The sequence below is a fragment of the Macrobrachium nipponense genome, chromosome 4, assembly GCF_015104395.2.
Source record: "Macrobrachium nipponense isolate FS-2020 chromosome 4, ASM1510439v2, whole genome shotgun sequence".
Taxonomy (NCBI): domain Eukaryota; kingdom Metazoa; phylum Arthropoda; class Malacostraca; order Decapoda; family Palaemonidae; genus Macrobrachium; species Macrobrachium nipponense.
The window spans coordinates 49,963,313-49,984,300 of NC_061100.1; the positions used below are offsets into that span (position 1 = coordinate 49,963,313).

The 20,988-nt window shown below is 40.4% G+C and overlaps 1 protein-coding gene across 2 annotated transcripts in view; it reads right to left on the reverse strand.

Annotated features, from left to right (window-relative positions):
* The window catches only part of LOC135210924 (carboxypeptidase D-like), a gene marked incomplete at its 3' end in the record, with an annotated part of 572,526 nt that overhangs the window by 222,718 nt on the left and 328,820 nt on the right, over positions 1–20,988 (reverse strand). For both annotated transcript variants that reach the window (XM_064243890.1, XM_064243891.1), the window contains 2 exon segments: positions 14,231–14,444; positions 16,265–16,529. In XM_064243890.1, the coding sequence (XP_064099960.1) occupies positions 14,231–14,444; positions 16,265–16,529 (479 nt within the window).

The window sequence follows — 20,988 nt, forward strand, 5'->3', positions numbered from 1 at the left end:
TAAATTCCAAGTGGTCAAGAGACTCATAAAGAAAAATATACATAAACCAACATATTCCAACAAAGAAAATGAATAAGGTGAACCTTGTGAATATCCTAATTGATGCATTAGGAAAAAGAATGCCAAAAGCATGCAAACTGTGTAAGGTGTGGTATAGCATAGTTAATCCACAAAACCTAATCAGAAAATGTGCTGAATGCAACATTCCGACCCATCCACAGTGTGCTGAGGTAATGCAAGATATGAGAAAAGATACAATAGAATATTTTGTTCAACATGTCTATCGTGGATAGACAATGTTATAAATCAAGATTGAATGTACAAATAGTTGAGGATGAAGAAGAAAGAAGAAGAGAGAGGAAGAAGAAGAAGAAGAGAAAACGGAAGTGAAGTAAACAAAACTGAAATGACAGATAAGAAGGAAAACAAAGAACAAGATAAAAGTATGGATGCAGAGATACTCATTGTGATACTACATATGAGGCAATAAAGCAGCATACTTACGAAGAAATAAATTACGATATGACAACACAAAAGAAAATCCCGAAGAGGCTCTACCCAGATCTACACAATGACGGGAAAGAGGAAAAAATAGATCTGTATCCAAAAATATGCAAAAACCTAAAAGAAGGAAAAGGATGTAAGTTCGACAAAAAATGTAAATATATGCACCCTGTAGCCATGAATCATAATCAAATAAATAATCAATCAAGTAATAAAATCCAAAAATCCAAATAAGAAAGAAACAAATAAAGAGAGGAATAAAGAATATCAGGTAAAAGAAAAAAGCAAGCCATCAACGAGATATGCAGAGATGTCAGCAAAAAATTTCAAAGCATCAGCTCCGAAATTCTACTCAAGAGATAATAACTGTATTTATTATGCAAGAGGATATTGCAGAAACAGGAGAAAATTGCAGATTCAGACACAAAAATGAATAATTATGATGAAGGAAGATCAAATATTATGGTAAAGTTGGATTTTTTAATGTCAGAATTTCTGGAAATGAAAAAAAAAAGAACAACATCACCACAACAGGAAAGAGACATGGGAAAATCCTTATTACTACCAATATTAAATGAAGGAGAAAACACGCAAACCATCATAGTGATGAATGCGCAGGGTTTAGTACGAGTAACTCAAAAAGAAAAATAGAGTACTAAGAAGAACTAACCCAAATTGAAAAGAATAGATATAATGAATATAAGTGAAACCTGGTATTCCCAAGAGACTGGGAATGATGATCAAATAAAAGGGTTCCAAACTTATAGATCAGATAGAAAAAATAGGAATCAAGGGGGAACCGCAATATATGGGAAAGACAAAAAACAAGGAAAAATATATGAGAAATTATGAGTAACTCAGAATGTGAACTAATAGCGGTAAAATTTAATCTGAAAAATTAATGAACATATTAATATAAAGGACCTCCTAATACTAAAGATTTGACTTAATAATAGAAAAATTGGATGATATATGTAGAAATCACAAGGACTGGACTATTCTCCTATCTGGAGACTTCAACTTCCTTTCGTAGACTGGAAAGAACGAATAGGAGATTGTGGTGTACTTATACATATAAAAAAGAGAGTATAGTAGTGCAGAAGATGAGAGGCAATTCGAAAAGCTATTAGATATGCTACTAGAATACAACATTCAACAAATTAAATCACCTGCCAACAAGAAAGGAAAATACTTTAGACATAGTATTTGTGAACGAGATGAATTATGTTAAAGAAATAATAGTTTATAATGCGAGTATTTCAGACCATAAGTCATAGAATTAACAGTCCATACCAAAGCAAGTGAAAACAGAGATAAGCAAGAAATGAAAAAGTGGGAAGGATATGGAAAATACAACTTCTACGGTAAAAAATATAAAATGGTCAGAAATAAATGAAGAATTAAACAAAGATTGGGATAACATTTTTCGTAAGTGATGACATAGGGTAAATACGGAGATATTATATAAAATATTAGAGAAAATAGTGGATAAATATATACCGAAGAAGAAAAGTAAACATCAGTTATGCATACCAAGAGACAGAAGGATCTTGTTCCAGAAAATCAGAAAGTGGAAAAAAATGGTCTTGCAAAAGAAAAAAATGCATGGAAGTTATAGAACTAAAAAGTAAGATAGAAAATGCAGAACAAAAGATTATACAATCAAAAGAAAATGAAAATAAAACGGGACTTGGAAGAAAAAACCCTAATAAATATCAAGCAAAACCCCAAACTATATCTCATACGCGAAAAAAGATGAATAAAAGAAGAATAAAAATAAAAAAGGCCCTCTAAGAATTGAAGGAGATTAACGATGAAAAAAAGGAAATTGCAACATATTGGCAGAACGATATAAGAGAGAATTCACCCCTAGAATAGATAATGAAGATAATGATATAGAAGTAAGGGACGAAAATAGTGAATATTTAGCTGACATAGATATTAATGAAGCTGAATGTAGGCTATTAATGAAATTAAAAATGGAGCTGCAGCGGGGCCTGATGGAATTCCTGCTATTTTGTTAAAGAAAGAAATAGTTCATTCTATCGCAAAGCCACTTGCATATTATTAAGACAAAGTGTAGATAAAGGCAAGATTTATGATGAGCACAAATTAGCATATATTACCCCTACTTTCAAAAGTGGATCAAGACTAGAGGCAAGTAATTATAGGCCTGTGAGTCTAACATCACATATTATGAAAGTGTATGAAACGGTAATGAAGAAAAATATGAAACATTTAATAAAAAATAACTTGTTTAATATAGGACAACATGGTTTCGTACCCGGAAAAATTACACAAACCCAATTGTTAGTCCACCGTGAGAACATATTCAAAAATATGAAAAGCGGAAATGAAACAGATGTGTTATCTAGACTTTGCAAAAGCTTTTGACAAGTAGACCATAATATATTAGCGAAGAAATAGAAAACACAATATCGTGGATAAAGTAGGAAGATGGTTAAAAGAATTTTTACACAACAGAAAAATGATATTGTTAAACTACAATAAAGTTTTGTACATACTTACCTGGCAGATATATACTTAGCTATAGTCTCCGACGTTCCCGACAGAATTTCAAATCTCGCGGCACACGCGACAGGTAGGTCACGTGGTCTACCTTACCCGCCGCTGGGTGGCGGATGTACGAACCACTCCCCGTTTGCGTCAGTCTTTTCTCTTCCACCTCTCCTCAGGGGAGGCTGGGTGGGCCATTAATCATATATATCTGCCAGGTAAGTATGTACAAAACTTTATTGTAGTTTAACATATCATCTTTTACATGAACTTCCCTGACAGATATATACTTAGCTGATTGCACCCTTGGTGGAGGGTAGAGACAGCTAAATAATACAGGTAAGACGGGAAACAACTAATGTTGTAGGATATAAAAAAACCTTGGTTCTCACCTTTTCAGGATGAAGACTTCATAGATACTGTCTCTGAGTCTGCATTGCCTGGAGAGCTACAGCTAGGACGTGACCTGATGCTGAAAGACTCTCGGATCTACCCACTGGGATATGTGATCCCCTATTGTGGTAGAATCCAAGTCGGATCCTGTTAGAGGGACCTTGTCCGCTTACCTAACAGATCCTTACCACTACCTCTGCAAGGAGCCAAAACCCACCAGACCACCTAACCAAAATACAAAGGGTTAATATTACGACAAAAAGAGGTGCCTCCTGCAACCTCTTTCAGACACCAAAAAACACCAATATAAAATATAGGGTACCAATATACACAGGATAAGTTTCAGCTCCCTGCCCCGCACCGAATCCGCCGATACGAAAGGACCCAAGGCGAAAGCAATTTATCATATGTGATTTTTTACATCAACGTAGGTAGTGGTTTTGCGAAAACCGAGTTGGCATCTCCAAAAAGTCCGCCCCATCAAGTTCCGCACAGACATATTTTTTCTGAATGCAAGCGAAGTTGCAATGGCTCTCACCTCGTGAGCTTTCACTTTCAGTAGTTCTAAAATGTTCTTCCTTACAGGCAACATGTGCCTCTGTAATAAGGCTTCTCAGAAAAAAGGAAAGAGCATTCTTCGACATGGGCCGAGTGGGGTCCTTTACGGAGCACCAAAGCACATCTTGATTAGCCTTAAGTTGTTCCTTCCTCTTAAGGAAATACTTCATAATTCTCATAGGGCAAAGAGTTCTTTCAGGCTCTTCCCCTACTAGAAAAGATAAACTACGAACTTCAAAGCTCCTGGGCCAAGGGCGTGATGGGTTTTCATTCTTTGCAAGGAACTTGGAAGAAACGAACACACCATAGAATCTTCCTTAAACCCTACATTGCCCTCAATAGCTTGGAGCTCACTCACTCTCTTAGCTGTAGCTAGGGCCAAAAGGAAGATAGCCTTCTTCGTCAGATCCTTGAAAGAGGCTAAGCCAGGAGGTTCGAATCTAGACGATCCAAGGAATTGTAGAACTACGTCTAGATTCCAGTTCGGTACTACATGAGGACGCCTAAATGGTTTCAAATGATCTAATAAGATCATGCAGGTCCTTATCATCGGATATATTTAAGCCTCTATGCCGAAATACCGCCGCCAACATACTGCGGTATCCCTTAATAGTTGACACAACAAGATGACATTCTTCTTTGAGGAAAATAAGGAAATCTGCAATTTGGGTCACAGAGGTACTGGAAGAGGAAATGTTCTTCCTCTTGCACCAACGTCTGAAGACATCCCACTTTGACTGGTATACACGCAAGGTGGAAGGTCTCCTCGCTCTTGCGATTGCTTTAGCAGCTGTTGCTGAAAAGCCGCCTTTCGCTCTGACCAAACTTTGGACAGTCTGAAGCCAGTCAGACTGAGAGCGAGGAGATTTTTGTGGTACCTGTTGAAGTGGGGTTGTCTGAGTAGATAGCTCCTTAGCGGGAGCGATCTTGGAAGGTCCACCAACCATTCCAGTATCTCTGTGAACCATTCTTGGGCCGGCCAAAAGGGAGCGATTAAGGTCATTCTCGTTGAATCGGACTCTACGAACTTCTTGATGGTTAGCCCCAGGATCTGGAAGGGGGGAAACGCGTAGACGTCGAGTCCGCTCCAGTCTAGAAGAAGAGCATCTATTGCTAATGCCTCTGGATCCGATATCGGAGAGCAGTAAGGATCCAGCCTCTTGTTCTTTGACGTGGCAAAGAGGTCTATGCGTGGCCTGCCCCATAACTTCCACAGGCTCTGGCATACATCCAGATGAAGGGTCCACTCTGTGGGAAGGACCTGATCTTTCCTGCTGAGGAGATCTGCTTTTACATTCCTTTCTCCCTGCACGAACCTGGTGAGAAGCTTGATTGTCCTCTTTCTTCCTGCCCACAAGAAGAAGGTCTCTTGCTGTCCTCGTACAGAGAGAAGGAATGCGTCCCCCCCTGTTTTCCTGATATATGCCAGAGCTGTAGTGTTGTCCGCGTTGACTTGCACTACCGATCTTCTGACTTGGGCTCGAAAGCCTTCAGAGCCAACCACACAGCCATCAACTCCTTTCTGTTGATGTGCCAGGCTACCTGGTCCCCCACCCAGGTACCTGACTTCGCTGGTTCCCAGAGTTTGCCCCCCACCCCGTGTCCGCGCGTCGGAGAAAACAGCACCAGGTTTGGGGGTTGGGATTTGAAGAGACAGTCCCTTCGCAAAAGAGGTTGGGATCTGTCCACCAACATAGATGTTTCTGACGTCTTGGAAATAAACGACAGGGAGAACGTCAAATCCTGAGAACGACGACTCCAATTCCGATGAAGAAAGAATTGGAGCGGTCTCAGGTGCAACCTTCCTAGGGAAACGAATTGCTCCAGCGAGGAGAGCGTCCCCAGCAGACTCATCCACTCCCTCACTGTGCATACTTCTTTCCCTAAGAAGGTTGTTACTCTCTCGAATCCTCGGGCTATCCTTTCCTGAGAGGGAAAAGCCTGAAAAACTCAGAGAGTTCATCTGTATCCCGAGATACACAACACTCTTGCTCGGGAATTAGTGACGACTTCTTGAAATTGACGAGAAGTCCCAACGCCTTCGTCAATTCTAGAGTTACTTGTAAGTCCTTCAAACAACGATCTTCTGAATTGGCCCTTATTAGCCAATCGTCGAGGTACATGGATATCCTCACCCCTTTCCTTCAAATGAAGCCATTGAGACACATTCCTCAAAATCCCCGTGAACACTTGAGGGGCCGTCGAGAGGCCGAAACACAGAGCCCTGAACTGAAAAATTTTCCCCCCCATCATGAATCTGAGAAACTTCCTCGAGGAAGGATGGATCGGTACTTGGAAGTAAGCGTCTGTAAATCCAAGGAAACCATCCAGTCCCCTGGATGAAGTGCTGCCAGCACTGATGAAGGCGTTTCCATCGTGAACTTCTTCTTTTCTACGAAGAAGTTCAGGGCGCGCTTACGTCCAACACCGGTCTCCATCCCCCTGAGGACTTCGGAACTAGGAAAAGGCTGTTGTAGAAGCCCGATGAACGATGGTCTGTCACTAGTTTCGATAGCCCCCTTCTCCAGCATCTGATCTACTGCTAGATGGAGAGCTTGATTCATGATGGGGTTCTCTGTACTGGCCGTCAGTTCCCTTGGATGGATCGTCAAGGGAGGTCTTTCGACGAAAGGGATGAGGTAACCTCTCCTCAAAAATAGAAAGGGTCCAAGGATCCGCCCCTTTTTGGGCCCAGACTTCTGCAAACTCTAAGAGTTCTGGCGCCCACCGTTGTTTGAAGGACTTGCAAGTTATTTGGGGGCTTAACAGACTTGGCGAAAGTCTTACCCCTTCTTGAAGGTCTACGACCTCTAAATGTAGAGGTTCTTGATGAAGACGCCCCTCGAAAGGGTTCTCGAACACTTGCCTTTTTTCCTTCTTAGCCTTGGCTAGGGAAGGAAGGGCGAGGTTTTGTTTTCTTGCCGACTGTGCCAAAAGGTCCTGGGGGTGGCTTTTAGCCAAAAGTGATCTCGAAATGTCCTGCACTAGATGTTTAGGGAACAACTGAGCAGACAGAGGAGCAAACAGCAAAGAAGACCTCTGGGCATGGGATACAGACTTCGTTAAGAAGGAACAATAAACAGACCTCTTCTTCACGATCCCGGCCCATACAGGGAGGCGATTTTACTCGCTCCGTCTCTTACCGGACTTGTCCATACAAGACAAAACACACATGAGATCTTCTGGCAAAAATGACTCTGGCACTTCAATTTTCTTGGCTAGGACCCCCAACGACCAATCAAGGAAGTTAAATACTTCTAGCACTCTAAACATGCCTTTTTAGCAGTGATCTAATTCATTCATTGCCCAAGTCGTTCTTAGCAGAGTTAAGGGCAGTTCTCCTTGTCGAATCTACCCAGCGCCGAAAAATCCGAATCAGCCGAAGACGGTAGACCAATCCTAAGGACTCTCCTGTTTCGTACCAGAAAACCAGCGCGTCCTGATAAACTTCGAAGGAGGAAAGCGAACATCGTTTTCCCCGCTTCTTCTTTGGAAGCCATCCAGGAACCAAAACTCCTCAGTGCCTTCTTCATTGAAAGAGTTGGCTTCATCCTCACACAAGAAGAACTCTTCGCTGTCTTCGCCGTTGAAAAAAGTGAGTGAGGAGGAGGAGGAGCCGTATGAGTAAGGGAATCCCCAAAAACTTGCAAAAGTAGCTCTGTAAGCTTCTTGTAAGAAGACACAGCAGCAGAAGTGTTCGGTTCCTCATCCGAACCTTCTAGGACGTCTTGTCGAGGCGCGCTAGGAGACTTAGCGGAAGATCCTTAGGTGACGAAGGGATCCTAGTAGGAGTTTAAGCGAGAGGTTGGAGAACGCCCTCTCTTAGAAGAGTTCACATCCACTGGAGAACGATGAGAAAGATCTGGGTGTCTACGATGAGACTCCCTCTTCAAGGTAGACGGAATCTCAGCCGAAGGAGAGGTAGGGCTCCTACTCCGAGAATCCTTGGAAAGGAAACATCCACAGGGCGCTTACGAGGAGGCGAGCGCCTGCTAGACTCTTTGCTCCTATCCTGAGGCGAGCGGCTGCCAGGAGAAGAGCGCCTATCGGAGCAGAGCGCTTGCGCGGCTCTCCATACCCGTCCAGTTGAGGACGATCAACGGAAGTTCGACTGGAAGGTGCGAAATGCGCCTACTAGGAGAAGGCTGCTTGCGAGACTCTTGACGTCTAACAAGAGGGTAACATTCAGGAGAAGGGCGCTTCAAAGCTAACGAGCGCCTACCTGGAGAAGGGCGCTTCCGAGATTCCTGGTGCCTACCAAGAGACGAACGGTCAGGAGTAGTGCGCCTAGAAGCGGGAGAGCGCCTGCACGGAGAAGGGCGCTTGAAAGACTCTTGTCTGCCCGAGGAGAATAATCAGGAGTATGACGCCTTAAAAGAGACGAGCGCCTACTAGGAGATCGATTTGCAGTAGGCTCTTGGCGCCTACCTTGCGGGGAGCGGCTAACAGCAGGCCGTCTATCATGCACACGACTCCCTACCAGACTCTTGACGCCTGTCAGGAGAGAAGTCACGATCCGACACTCGAGGAGATGACATCTAGAAGAAGAACGCTACTTGTATAAAGGCGCCTTCTAGGATCTTGAGGCTGCTGAGGAGAAGTCTCACGTGAGGAGTTGAAGAAATAGCGTGATGAGCAGGTGCAGTGCGCTTACCGGAAGCGGGAATCCAATTCTGGAGAAAAAACTTCTTTCTCCATAGAGCGTCCTACCGATGTTTGGCGCCTTGAAGTCGAAAGAGAGCCAGGAGAGCGAGGGCGCTCACGTGAGCCCTACCTTCATACGAAACCTCCCCATATGAAGGAGAACGTCTAAAAAGAGGAGAACGATCCTCTGAAGAGCGGCGCCTAGATCTCTTGATCGGAAGAGAAACGTCCTCTTCCTGCGTGATCTAACTGCTAGAGAGTCTGCTAGCGCCGTGATCTGAGCTTGAAGTCCCGCGAGTACTCTCGTAGGAGAATCTTGTTGTTCTTCTCGGAAGCAGGCGCCGAGCGAGGAGCGCGAGAAGAAGAACGATCACAGGATTCCTTGGGTTTCTTCGCCTCCACCGACGATTCTTCTTCCGGGAAAAACCTCCGGACTAGAAGCCACAGGACTGCAGGGAGCCTTCCAAGCCCTCTTCAACGGGCGCGACGCATCCGGGGAGTTCCAACCTCTCTTCGGAGAGGGAGAAGACGAAGAGGAGAAGCATTGGCGTAGGAGCTCCTTCTTGTAGCGATCCGAGGCAGCCTGGGAGCGTACTTCAGGATCTGCCGAGGGGACGCCTGACCGGTGGGGGTTCTCCCTAGCCCTCTTGCGGCTTTCGACTTTCCTACTCCACTGGAACTGGGAGTCTGGAAGAGGTCTAGGCCTAGAGGCACTAAGGAGCAGTCAGACGCACCCTCCACAACACTGGGGACACTGCCACTGATCACTAACACTCTCCTTACCTTCCAACTGACGAATCTTCTGATCCATAGAAAGAATCGTGGCTCTCAGAGCCTGCCACTCGCCTCCGAAGGCGAATCTTCGGCTTCGGTGGCGGGGTAGCAGGGGCTGCAACTTGGGAAGAAGGTTCTAATTCTACGTTAGTATTAGGATCCACATCCAACTCACTCATTCTAGATCTACTAGAACTTCTAGAGGAAGCCTTACGCACTCTATCACGTTCCAACTTCCTAACATAAGAAGAGAGAGCCTTATATTCTTCTTCATTCAATCCCTTACATTCACTATAAGGGTTAGCAAAAGAACATTCATTCTCCCTGCATTCATGCAAAACCGTGTGAGGGTCTACCGTAGCTTTCGGCACCGTCACCTACATCCTTCATTTCACGCAAACCCTAAACAAAAAACGAAGTTTTAACTATTGAATCTAGGTCAGACATCGTTAAAGAAAATCAAAATCAAAATCAAACCGGTCCACAATCAGCGTATGCCAAGCCAAACAAAGCGAATACGTCACCAAAAGAAGTCCAAATTAACTCCAGGCAAGCGAGAATCGAAAAACTATCGAGAGGAACCGACAACAGTTGTTATTGTTCCCGCGACAGAGAAAAATCTGACAAGCAAACGGGAGTGGTTCGTACATCCGCCACCCAGCGGCGGGTAAGGTAGACCACCTGACCTACCTGTCGCGTGTGCCGCGAGATTTGAAATTCTGTCGGGAACGTCGGAGACTATAGCTAAGTATATATCTGCCAGGGAAGTTCATGTACAAAACAGATAGTTATTGCAAACGATGAGAAATCGGATGAAGCCAAGGTAATATCCGGTGTGCCACAAGGTACGGTGTTAGCTGCAATACTGTTTGTTATTATGATTGAAGAAATAGACAGTAATGTTAAGGATTCGGGTAGTGAGTAGTTTTGCTGATGACACAAGAATAAGTAGAGAAATTACTTGTGATGAAGATAGGAACGCTCTACAAGAGACCTTAACAAAGTATATGATTGGGCAGAGGTAAATAGGATGGTATTTAACTCTGATAAATTTGAATCAATAAATTATGGAGACAGAGAAGAAAAGCTATATGCATATAGGGGACCTAATGATGAGACAATAACAAATAAGGAAGCAGTTAAAGACCTTGATGTGATGATGAATAGGAACATGTTATGCAATGATCAAATAGCAATTCTTTTGGCAAAATGTAAAGCAAAAATGGGAATGTTACGGCACTTCAAAACAAGAAAAGCTGAACACATGATTATGCTTTATAAAACATATGTTCGTAGTCCACTTGAATATTGCAATATGATATGATACCCACACTATCAAAAGGATATTGCACAAATAGAGAGTGTACAAAGGTCCTTTACAGCTAGAATAGAAGAAGTTAAGGACCTTGACTACTGGGAAAGACTACAATCCTTAAAATTATATAGTCTAGAAAGGAGAAGAGAATGCTACATGATAATTCAGGCATGGAAACAGATAGAAGGAATAGCAGAAAACATCATGGAACTAAAAATATCCGAAAGAGCAAGCAGAGGTAGATTAATAGTGCCCAAAACTATACCAGGAAAAATAAGGAAAGCACACAGGACATTAATCCACTACGCACCAGCATCGATAATGCAGCGTCTATTCAATGCATTGCCAGCTCATCTGAGGAATATATCAGGAGTGAGCGTAGATGTGTTTAAGAATAAGCTCGACAAATATCTAAACTGCATCCCAGACCATCCAAGATTGGAAGATGCAAAATATACCGGAAGATGTACTAGCAACTCTCTGGTAGACATTAGAGGTGCCTCACACTGAGGGACCTGGGGCAACCTGGACGAACTGTAAGGTCTGTAAGGTAAGGTCTCTCTCTGCTATTGGCTGTTTATATATTTCTAATGGTAAAATGTTTAATGTTTCCCTTGTAAAAAGAAAATGGATGTCTCAAATAGTAACAGTATGAAAGAAAACGAGCGTGACTGAATACTTATGGGGGGACTGAATTATTTTCACATACGTAACTAAGTCATGCAGTACGTACATAGTATGTATTTATGTATGACCATAAAATGTAAGATTCACTTTAAAACAGTATTAATAATATTTCAAAGATTAATATGAAACATAATAAGATATTTTATGTATATTTGATGAAGGATGGTCTTTTTAGGGATACTTTGGTGTTTGCATGTTGAGGATAGGAGTTTCTGAGCATTTTTAGAGGGGGGTTCCAAACATTCGCGGATTCTAACTATTCGCGGGGGGGTCTGGTACGCATCTCCCGCGAATACGGGGGGACCACTGTACCTTCATTTTGCAACAAACGGGAGGTCTCTAGCACAACATTTCGATTTATGGTGAATTTTTGAAAAGTTTTTTTTTACGTCCGCTCATTACGAATTCATGCATCATATTGTGATAATATTTTCTCTGTGTTGCTTTGATCATTTTACAATTCGTTATATACCAAAATCATCGCGATGTATTGTACAATACAACGAAAAAATAATTAACTCATTAGTTTTAACAGTTTTGCTCACAGCATGATTTGTATACAATTATATATGACTTTTTTTTTCGCTCGGTCATATATTCCAATATTTATATATGATAATGATATTTTTTGATGGTTGCATACTAAACTTCAGGCAATGACAAAAAAAGGAGCCAAAAATGAAATCTTAATCTTGAAAACTAAGCGTGCTGTGATTTTTTGAAAAAAACTTTTTCCTCTTCGGCGCTCACTCGTGAACGCCGCCGGCATACAGGAGACACTTTCGGAAATACTGGCTCTGCGTTTAAGGTTAATAAACTTACTAATACAGTATTGATCAATATTAATATTCTAAAATCAGTAAATCATTTTTGTATCATAAAAATATATTTAGTCATAAAAATAGCATAAAAATAAACTAATTAGTGATTATTTATAGTTGAAAAACCTGCCAATAGGCGAATTTCCCGCAAATTATGGGCAGATATGGTGCAGAGAGAAATTTGCGAATCTGACAGTCTGTGAATCCGGAGAACGCAAATAATTAGTGAACACTGCTCTACAAAGAAATCACTGCACTGTTGAGAGAGAGAGAGAGAGAGAGAGAGAGAGAGAGAGAGAGAGAGAGAGAGAGAGAGAGAGAGAGAGAGAGAGAGAGAGAGAGAGAGCAACAATGAGTCATAAATTTGGAATTTTCAGTTTATGTTGGAACCAGATTTTTTAATTAATTTTTTTGAATAGGGTCGTAAAATCGGGATGTCGTAGATCAAGACCATCATAACCCGGGGACCCCCTGTATTGGAATGTACTTTACTGTTACTGATCTTTAGTTTGATCTCAACCAGTTTTCATTTCATCATAATGTTACAAAACATTTTTACAACGCTTGCATATCACATGTGGAGTACATGTGTTTGATGTTTGTTTTCACATTTGCCAGTCTTTTTATTTAAAGTTTATTCTGAGAATGATAATTAACTCATAGTTTTTGCATAGGAATGTTGTAATGTTTTATCCTTTTTCTTTTATGAACTCATCAAAACTATCACAAACTTTCTCACTGTACCTTTCTTGTTACCTGAACATTAACTAAATGAATCTTTGTTTTGAACCTTTTAAACCATCCAATACTTGCGATGAATTCTTGATGTCAGTCATCACTTGCATGTTCCTTAAGAGTCTGAAACATACTTGCACCCTTTGCCTGGATGGTAATAAGGCTTAATACAGTTTGTTTCTTAATTTGGTCTTTTATCCACACTATTAATAACCGCTCCATTTCATGGACTCCTTGCCTTTGCTTTGTAATTACAGTAGAGTTCATTGAAGCAAATCTTTTAAACAGCTTCATGTATACATTCTCAATCCTTAAAAATGCTACTGTTGAATGTGGAAATTCTAAGTCACATGCTATTTTCCTTATTCTTTTTCCTCCATGTTTGCTAGTCACAATCACTTTTAATTCCAAGTTTATATAATTTCTCACCTTTTTGGCTGGATAAATTGTTGAGGATGAAAATATCCTTTTAGTCAACGAAGTGCAGCTTATTAAAAACTTTTCAAACAGTGAATGAAGTGCAAACGGCAACTATTGTTCTCTAGAGAGAATGTATTTTAGTGTGCATCAGAGAACTTAGGAGTAAATATTATAGATGGACAACTATCAAACTGTTAGTCACTCCTTCCAATCTAGCCCAACATTCTTGAATTGTTTAATTATATGATCATCTACCATGGTGGATATACATGTTTAATATTGTGAGGCCTGCTTTACACACATCGGTGGGACTGTTAATTATAAGCACTGCCAGCTGCATGGTGTTTTGTAAATTTTTATAATTTCTTAATAGCTTTTTAATTTCTAGATTTTTTCGCTACTGTCGTAAACACAGATTGGTTTAAGTCACACCTGTCATGAGTTGATGCCTATCTGTATTAGAAATGGGAGTAGCAGGACAAAGACTGGTACGAAGCCAAGCAAAGCATTAAAAATGGCATAAATGAAGATTTACACCTAACTGGACTTCAGATAGAAAGTGAAAAGTGAAGAGAAAGTTTAACCCTACAGAAGCAAAAGACAATATATAAAAATGTTCATAATCATAACTGATGGCTATAAAACATTTCATTCCTTCAAATTATAATTGATGGCTATAAAACATTCCATTCCTTCCAAAGTTAACATGATAACTTCTCGACAAACAAACTATATAAAATATGAAGGAACAAAAATGTGTAATCAGAATTCAATGCAAAATAAGGAATTTTGCCAATTCTATTTTTTGCATTTACTTGTCCAAAAACTTGTTAAAAAGATAAGTTTTCATAGGAATTCTTACCTGGTTCAGAAGTCACAAAACCTTCAATGTCAACAGCAGGGACTAAGATTATTTGTGTCTCCTTCAAAAGCTTTTGGATCTGTTCATCCTTGCGATTCCAACCTTCTCCTAAATGCCTTGCCAAACGAATCACCAATTCCCTTCCGACAGGTTGAGAGCCATACAATCCACCAAATATCACAATACGAGCACGGTTGTCTGGACCATCTACCGGCTAGAAAAACAAAAACCATTTGGTTTTAAGCACCATGCTTGAAATAACCATAAATGCTCTTATGAACAAAATAATACACTGTACGGTAGTACTTTTTTTATGGTCATACCTTGAGTCACCTGTAATATAAAAAATACATGTATACATGTACAAACAAAAAGTAACAATAAACAACAAGCATAACACAGATGCATGTGAATATCCTTGAAACACTTGACACTATACTAACAAAATAATGTAACTAGTTTTTTCTGAACACCATTAATCATATACATTGACATGCTTATTTCTGGAGACAAGAAAACCCCAGTCACACCAACTTCCATGCATATTCAGTCCTGCATGACGCCCACTTAACTTTTTTTTTTTTTTATAAAACTCAAGTGAGATAACGTGTTGCTTTTCCCCAGATTACATTCTCAAGGGTTTTGTGCAAGGCCTTCATAACTTCATTTGCCATTCCACAGTGTTAACATCATCATATGTATCCCTCTCTTTCATTATTTGTGTTTTATCTTCAGAAAGTCACCAGTCTTCTCAAGTTGTACAAGGTCCAAGAGTGTTCTTCACTAGAAGCTAAATGCTTTCCCTCTGTAACAGAAGTCATTACCAAGAATGCAACAGCTTCCATTTTGCCAGGTCTTTTCTCACTGTCTCCTTTGGAGGTTATCATGTCAATGATTCTTTAGGGAAGACCTTCCTCCTTTTGAAATGGCAAGGATGAGTCTTCATTGGTACCAGCACTCCCTGACAGTGGAGCAGTCTTCACAGGATAACACAAAAACCCTGTGGATAATTACTCTTTGGGCAAAGCCTCCATCTGCCACATACAGCTGACCCTGGACCAACTGATTAACATCCTGATAAAGAAGAAGGATGCCTATTTTAAAGATATTTTTGGTCTCCTGATTTCTGCTTACCTCTATGAACTTGTGTGGCCAACCCCTTGGATCTTTTTTTCCAGAGTCCTTATTTAAAGAGCTGGGTGTGAAATTGACCACCAAAACTATCTTCAATACTGGTATTTCTTCCTCAAATCATCTTTGACCTACAAGCTTGCTCCAGATTGCAAGTCTCGCTGGCAACTGAGGTAGTATGGCAATGTGCTTCAGAGCTCCTTCACCCTGCAACATCAGCAATCATCTTCATTCCATAGAACACGGTCATATCCTACTTCACCTTAAGCTACCCAGTCAAGGAGATAATGTTTTCCATTTCAGCCCAGCCAAGGTGGTCGATTATCCAGCAGTCTGCAAGTGATCTCCCAAACAACCAAGACCTGGTTAAGTTTTAACTGGACTTCCGACATCCATAGAGGAGCTGATACCTAACAATCATATCTGGTTTATTCTCTTCAATTTAATCTTCCAAACTACTGGAGAGCAATATCTATGTCCATAGATTCTCAAGTCCCCAATATAGAGGATGCATTGCTGGGCCTTCAGTGATGGTGAAATGAGATAGGACATACCTCAGATCTCTTAGGATCTGGATGAAATGCTGTTCTCCAACACATCTATTCAAGACTGGAGTGTCCATCTCTTGGGTCTTGAAGCAAGAAAATATTGGTTTCAAGTGGACCAGCTTATTTATATTAACATTTTATATATCAAATTAGTTTTTCTAGGCCTAGAGGCACCTGTGACATCCTTGAAAAGAAGGACTATTGGAGTTATGAAGAGGAAGAGGATGTACGTCTTATAAAATTGTCTCCTTCCAAATTACATTTAGAGTAAAATCTGTTCTTGAAAAAGTTTAAAGCTGTATGTAATCCCCCCCCCAAAAAAAAAAATTATACAAAACAGTACATATGTACTTACTTTAATACCCATCTGCAAAGCATGAACCTTCATACTCCATTCATTATCATTCAATAAGAACTCTGCAATATCTTTGTGTTGATTCTCTATGTCTGCCATTGCTTCATTTAACTGAGAATTGTTGAGATAATCACCAAGTAGATTCTCAGTAATACTAAAATCTTCATCTTGTGACCATGAACCAGTATCATCAGCTTTCAAAGTAAAATTGACAACAGTTGCCCATAAATGAGGTACTTCTACTGTCTGAGTACTTGGTTTATATCTGTAACGGAAAAATTACCATCAACATGCATCAACATAGTCTATACTGACGGAGCATAATACGTGTCACATTATTGTAATTATAAAAATGAGGCTAAAGACAACCACTAACAACTTCAGAACAATACAAATGGCCAAAGGCATTCATAATGCTGAATAAAATATGACTCAATATATTCATTATTATTATGAGGTGTACTGCAACACTGACAAAAAATTAAATATCATACAATCCACTCTTTGCAGCAAAAATATTCTAAATTTAAACATATTTCCTTGTTACTATCTTCTGTCCACCTGGCACCCCTCAAAAAGAAGCCTTTTTTAAAAGCAAATTTAATGGAGTACAGTATTACAATCTTCTGGTCTTTACATCTTAAGACAAACAATCATAAATATCTACTAATTATTCCTTTTACTACATTCATCACATTTACAAATTTGATGGAATAATTTAATTTTCTTATCAGAAAGCTGCCTGGATAGGATACTGTAATTAACCTAATGGGAAAAAGAAAAAATGGAAGATGAAAAGGGTCTTATGGTAACATCCCTGTCCACACTTGTATATACTGTACTGTAATATCAAACCTTTCTCAGTTTCTTAACCCTTTAACGCCGATTGGACGTATTTTACGTCAAGATAAATAGTCTCCCGGGTGCCGATTGGACGCATTTTACGTTGACATAGAAAAGTTTTTTAAAAATTCGCGGAAAAATATTTATAGGCCTACAAGCCGAAAACTTTTGAATCACGGGCCTTGGGGGATGCTGGGAGTTCACGGATCAAGGTGTTTTGTTTACAATTGTTACGCAGGCGCGCAAGCGCGAATTTCTTTCTTATCGCACTAAAAAGTATCAGTGACACATCTCAGAAATTACTTCGTGACTTTGACATAATTTTTGCACCATTTTAAGTTAGCCGTTACATGGAATATTATATATGAAAATGTGTGCAATTTCATGTAGAATACAACAAAATAAATACTCATGATTGTAGCTTTTATCAGTTTTGAAATATTTTCATATAAATAACGATAAGTGCCAAAATTTCAACCTTTGGTCAACTTTGACTCTACCGAAATGGTCAAAAACTGCAATTGTAAGCTAAAACACTTATATTTTAGTAATATTCAATCATTTACCTTCATTTTGCAACAAATTGGAACTCTCTAGCACAATAATTCGATTTATGGTGAATTTATAAAAAAAACTTTTCCTTACGTCCGCGCGGTAACTCTTCCGAAAAAATCATACATGCGATTGTCGTAATGTTTGCACCATTTTAAATTAGCCGTTACATAAAGTTTTATAATGGAAATGTGTGCAATTTCATGCACAATACAATTAAAAACAACCCATGGTTGTAGCTTTTATCAGTTTTGAAATATTTTCATATAAATAACGATAAGTGCCACATTTTCAACCTTCGGTCAACTTTGACTCTACCGAAATGGTCAAAAAACGCAATTGTAAGCTAAAACACTTATATTCTAGTAATAATCAATCTTTTACCTTCCTTTTGCAACAAATTGGAAGTCTCTAGCACAATGTTTCGATTTATGGTGAATTTATGAAAAAAAAAAACAAAAAATTTCCTTCCGTCCGGGCGGTAACTCTTCCGAAAAAATCATACGTGCGATTGTCGTAATGTTTGCACCATTTTAAATTAGCCGTTACATAAAGTTTTATATATGAAAATGTGCACAATTTCATGTAGAATACAACAAAAAGTAATTGAAGGTTGTAGCTTTTCTCATTTTCGAAATATTTGCATATAAATTACGATATAGAAAAAACCATGTTCGGTCAACTTTGACTCTACCGAAATGGTCGAAAAACGCAATTGTAAGCTAAAACTCTTAAAGTCTAGTAATATTCAGTCATTTATCTTCATTTTGAAACAAATCCGAAGTCTCTAGCACAATATTTAGATTTATGGTGAATTTAAAAAAAAACTTTCCTTCCCTCCGCGCACAGATTCTCCGCCGCAAATCTCCGAAATGCGCACGTCGCATTCTCGGAATATTTGCTCCATTTCATATTAGGGCTAGGAGTGGTAAAGGAAGCTGAAGAGCGAGATAGAGGAAATGAAAGGGATGCTAAGGAGTGCGAAAGTGGAAATGAAAGAAGAGGTGAAAGGAGCGGAGGAGAGAATGGTTGAGAAAATGGACGAAAAATTCGGGGTAATGATGAATGCAGTGCAAGAGATGATGCAGGAAATGATGAATGGGGTTTTGGCTGGGTTTGATAGAAGGAAGGTGACTGTGTTTATAGATGATATTTTGATTGCGAGTGAAACTGTTGAGGAGAATATGGAGCTGCTTGAGAAGGTATTAGCGTTGGATGAGGTGGAGTGGGGGGGGGGAGTGAGTTGAGAAGTAAAAGTGGTTCGTGGTTGGCTGGGGAGGTGGAATTTCTTGGTTCATAAGGTAAGTGCTAGTGGCGTAAGGAAGAGTGAAAAGTTTGTGGAAAAGGTAAGGGAGTTTCTGCGCCCCGGACCGTGCGCGAGTTAAAGGGGTTTTTGGGGTTGATTGAGTTTGGGAGGAAGTTTGTTAGCGATTGTTCGGAATGGACAGGGAAGAAAAATTGTACTAAGCTAAGGTGTGATGAGCGAATGGTGGGAGCATTTGAGAGATTGAAAGAGGAGGCCGCTCTAAGATGTCACCTTGGCTTTTCCAGACTATAGTGAGGAGGCGAGTGAGCTTGAGGTGTATACTGATGCGAGCGAGGTTAGTATGGGAGGGTGTTTGGCACAGATGCAAGAGGTGAATGGGGAGGAACAGTTGAGAGTAACTGCGTATGTAAGTAAAGCTTTCAATAAAGTGGAGCGGAAGTATTTGGTGGTTGAGAAGGAGCTTGCGGCAATAAGGTTTTGTGTGAAAGCGTTGAAAGTGTTTTTGTATGGGGTAAAATTTATCATCTGGACGGACCATCGGCCATTAGTGTATATGATCAAGAAGGAGAGTGTGAATGCTAGGATCGCGAGGACGATTGAAGATTTGAGTGAGTTTGATTTTAGGTTAGAATGTGTGCCAGGGAGTAAAAATGTGATTGCTGATGCAATGTCTAGGATGCATGGTAGGGGCAACGGTGTCGTGAAGAGTGACTGGGATCCGAATGTGGTGCCTGAGGGTCTGGTTGTAAGAGAGAGGTTTGAAGGGGATGACAGAGTGTGTGAATGTTTGTTTTCGGCATTGAAAGACTTGGAAGGGAGAGGTCTGGTTGAAGAGGTACCTGGTAGTGCGAATGAGTTGTGAGTGAGGTTGATGAGTGAAGTGCAGAAGGGAGTGGCATATGCGGAGGAACAAGGTGGGGAAGAGGAAATGTTGTGTAAATTGCTGTTAGCAGTAGCTGAGTTGTTTGGAATAAAAGTATTTTTGTATTTTGGATGGGATAGACTGGTCGAATATCGAGGGAGAATAAGTACAGGCAGTGAGCATAGGGTTTTGAGGATTCAGTGCGGGGAAAATGGTTGTAATTGGTTGGTTAGGAAAGGGGACTATGAAGGGGTTTTGAATCAGGAGTATGAAAGTGAGGAGGTAACTGAGGATGAATGTGGTGAGGATGACTGTGATGTGGATAATCAGGTGGATGTGGCAGTGAATGTGTGTGTGCATGGGACACGAGGGAAGATGGTGGCAATGGTCAGAATAAATGATAGTGAATACTGTGGTTTGGTTGATACAGGGGCACAAGCTTCCTTGGTGAGTGGGCCAGTGGTAAGTGAACTGGAGAGATGCAATTGGGAAGTGAAAAGGCGGTGTACAAGTGTGAGGATACATGGGCTGGAACATGGAAGTGTTTTGGTGAGGGAAGAGGTGCAGTTAAAGGTTAGGTTAGGAGATTTGGAAGTTGTACATAACTTTATAATCATGGGAGAAAATGATATGCCAGCTTGCTTTTTGATAGGGATGGATTTTTTGAGGATGCATGATGTAAGCGTAGATATAGAAATGGGGATTCTTAGTAAGGGGGTGGGGGTGCACAATAGCTAGGATTCAGGATTGTAGTGCATTTGTAGCAAACTTTGTGGGGGTAATTGATATTGCTAGAAGTGAGAATGATTTGTTGAGTGAGGAGGAGATTGATTAAATGCAAGATAAGTGCTTGGAGATAAGTATGTTGCGGCAGTGTGTCTTGGGGGGAGTACGTGTGGAAGATTGGCCGCCTGAGTTGGGTGTGTATAAGAGGGTTGCTAAACGGTTTGTGGTTTGTAAAAATGATATTGTTATGATACAATAAAGTTTGTTCATACTTACCTGGCAGATATATATATAGCTGTATTTTCTGAAATCGACAGAATTTTAAAAACTTCCGACACGCAGTGGTCGGCCAGGTGGTTAGTACCCATTCCCGCCGCTGGGAGGTCGGGTATCAGGAACCATTCCCATTTTCTATTCATAATTTTTATTTCCACTGTCCCTGAGAGGTGGGTGGTACTTGATTATATATATCTG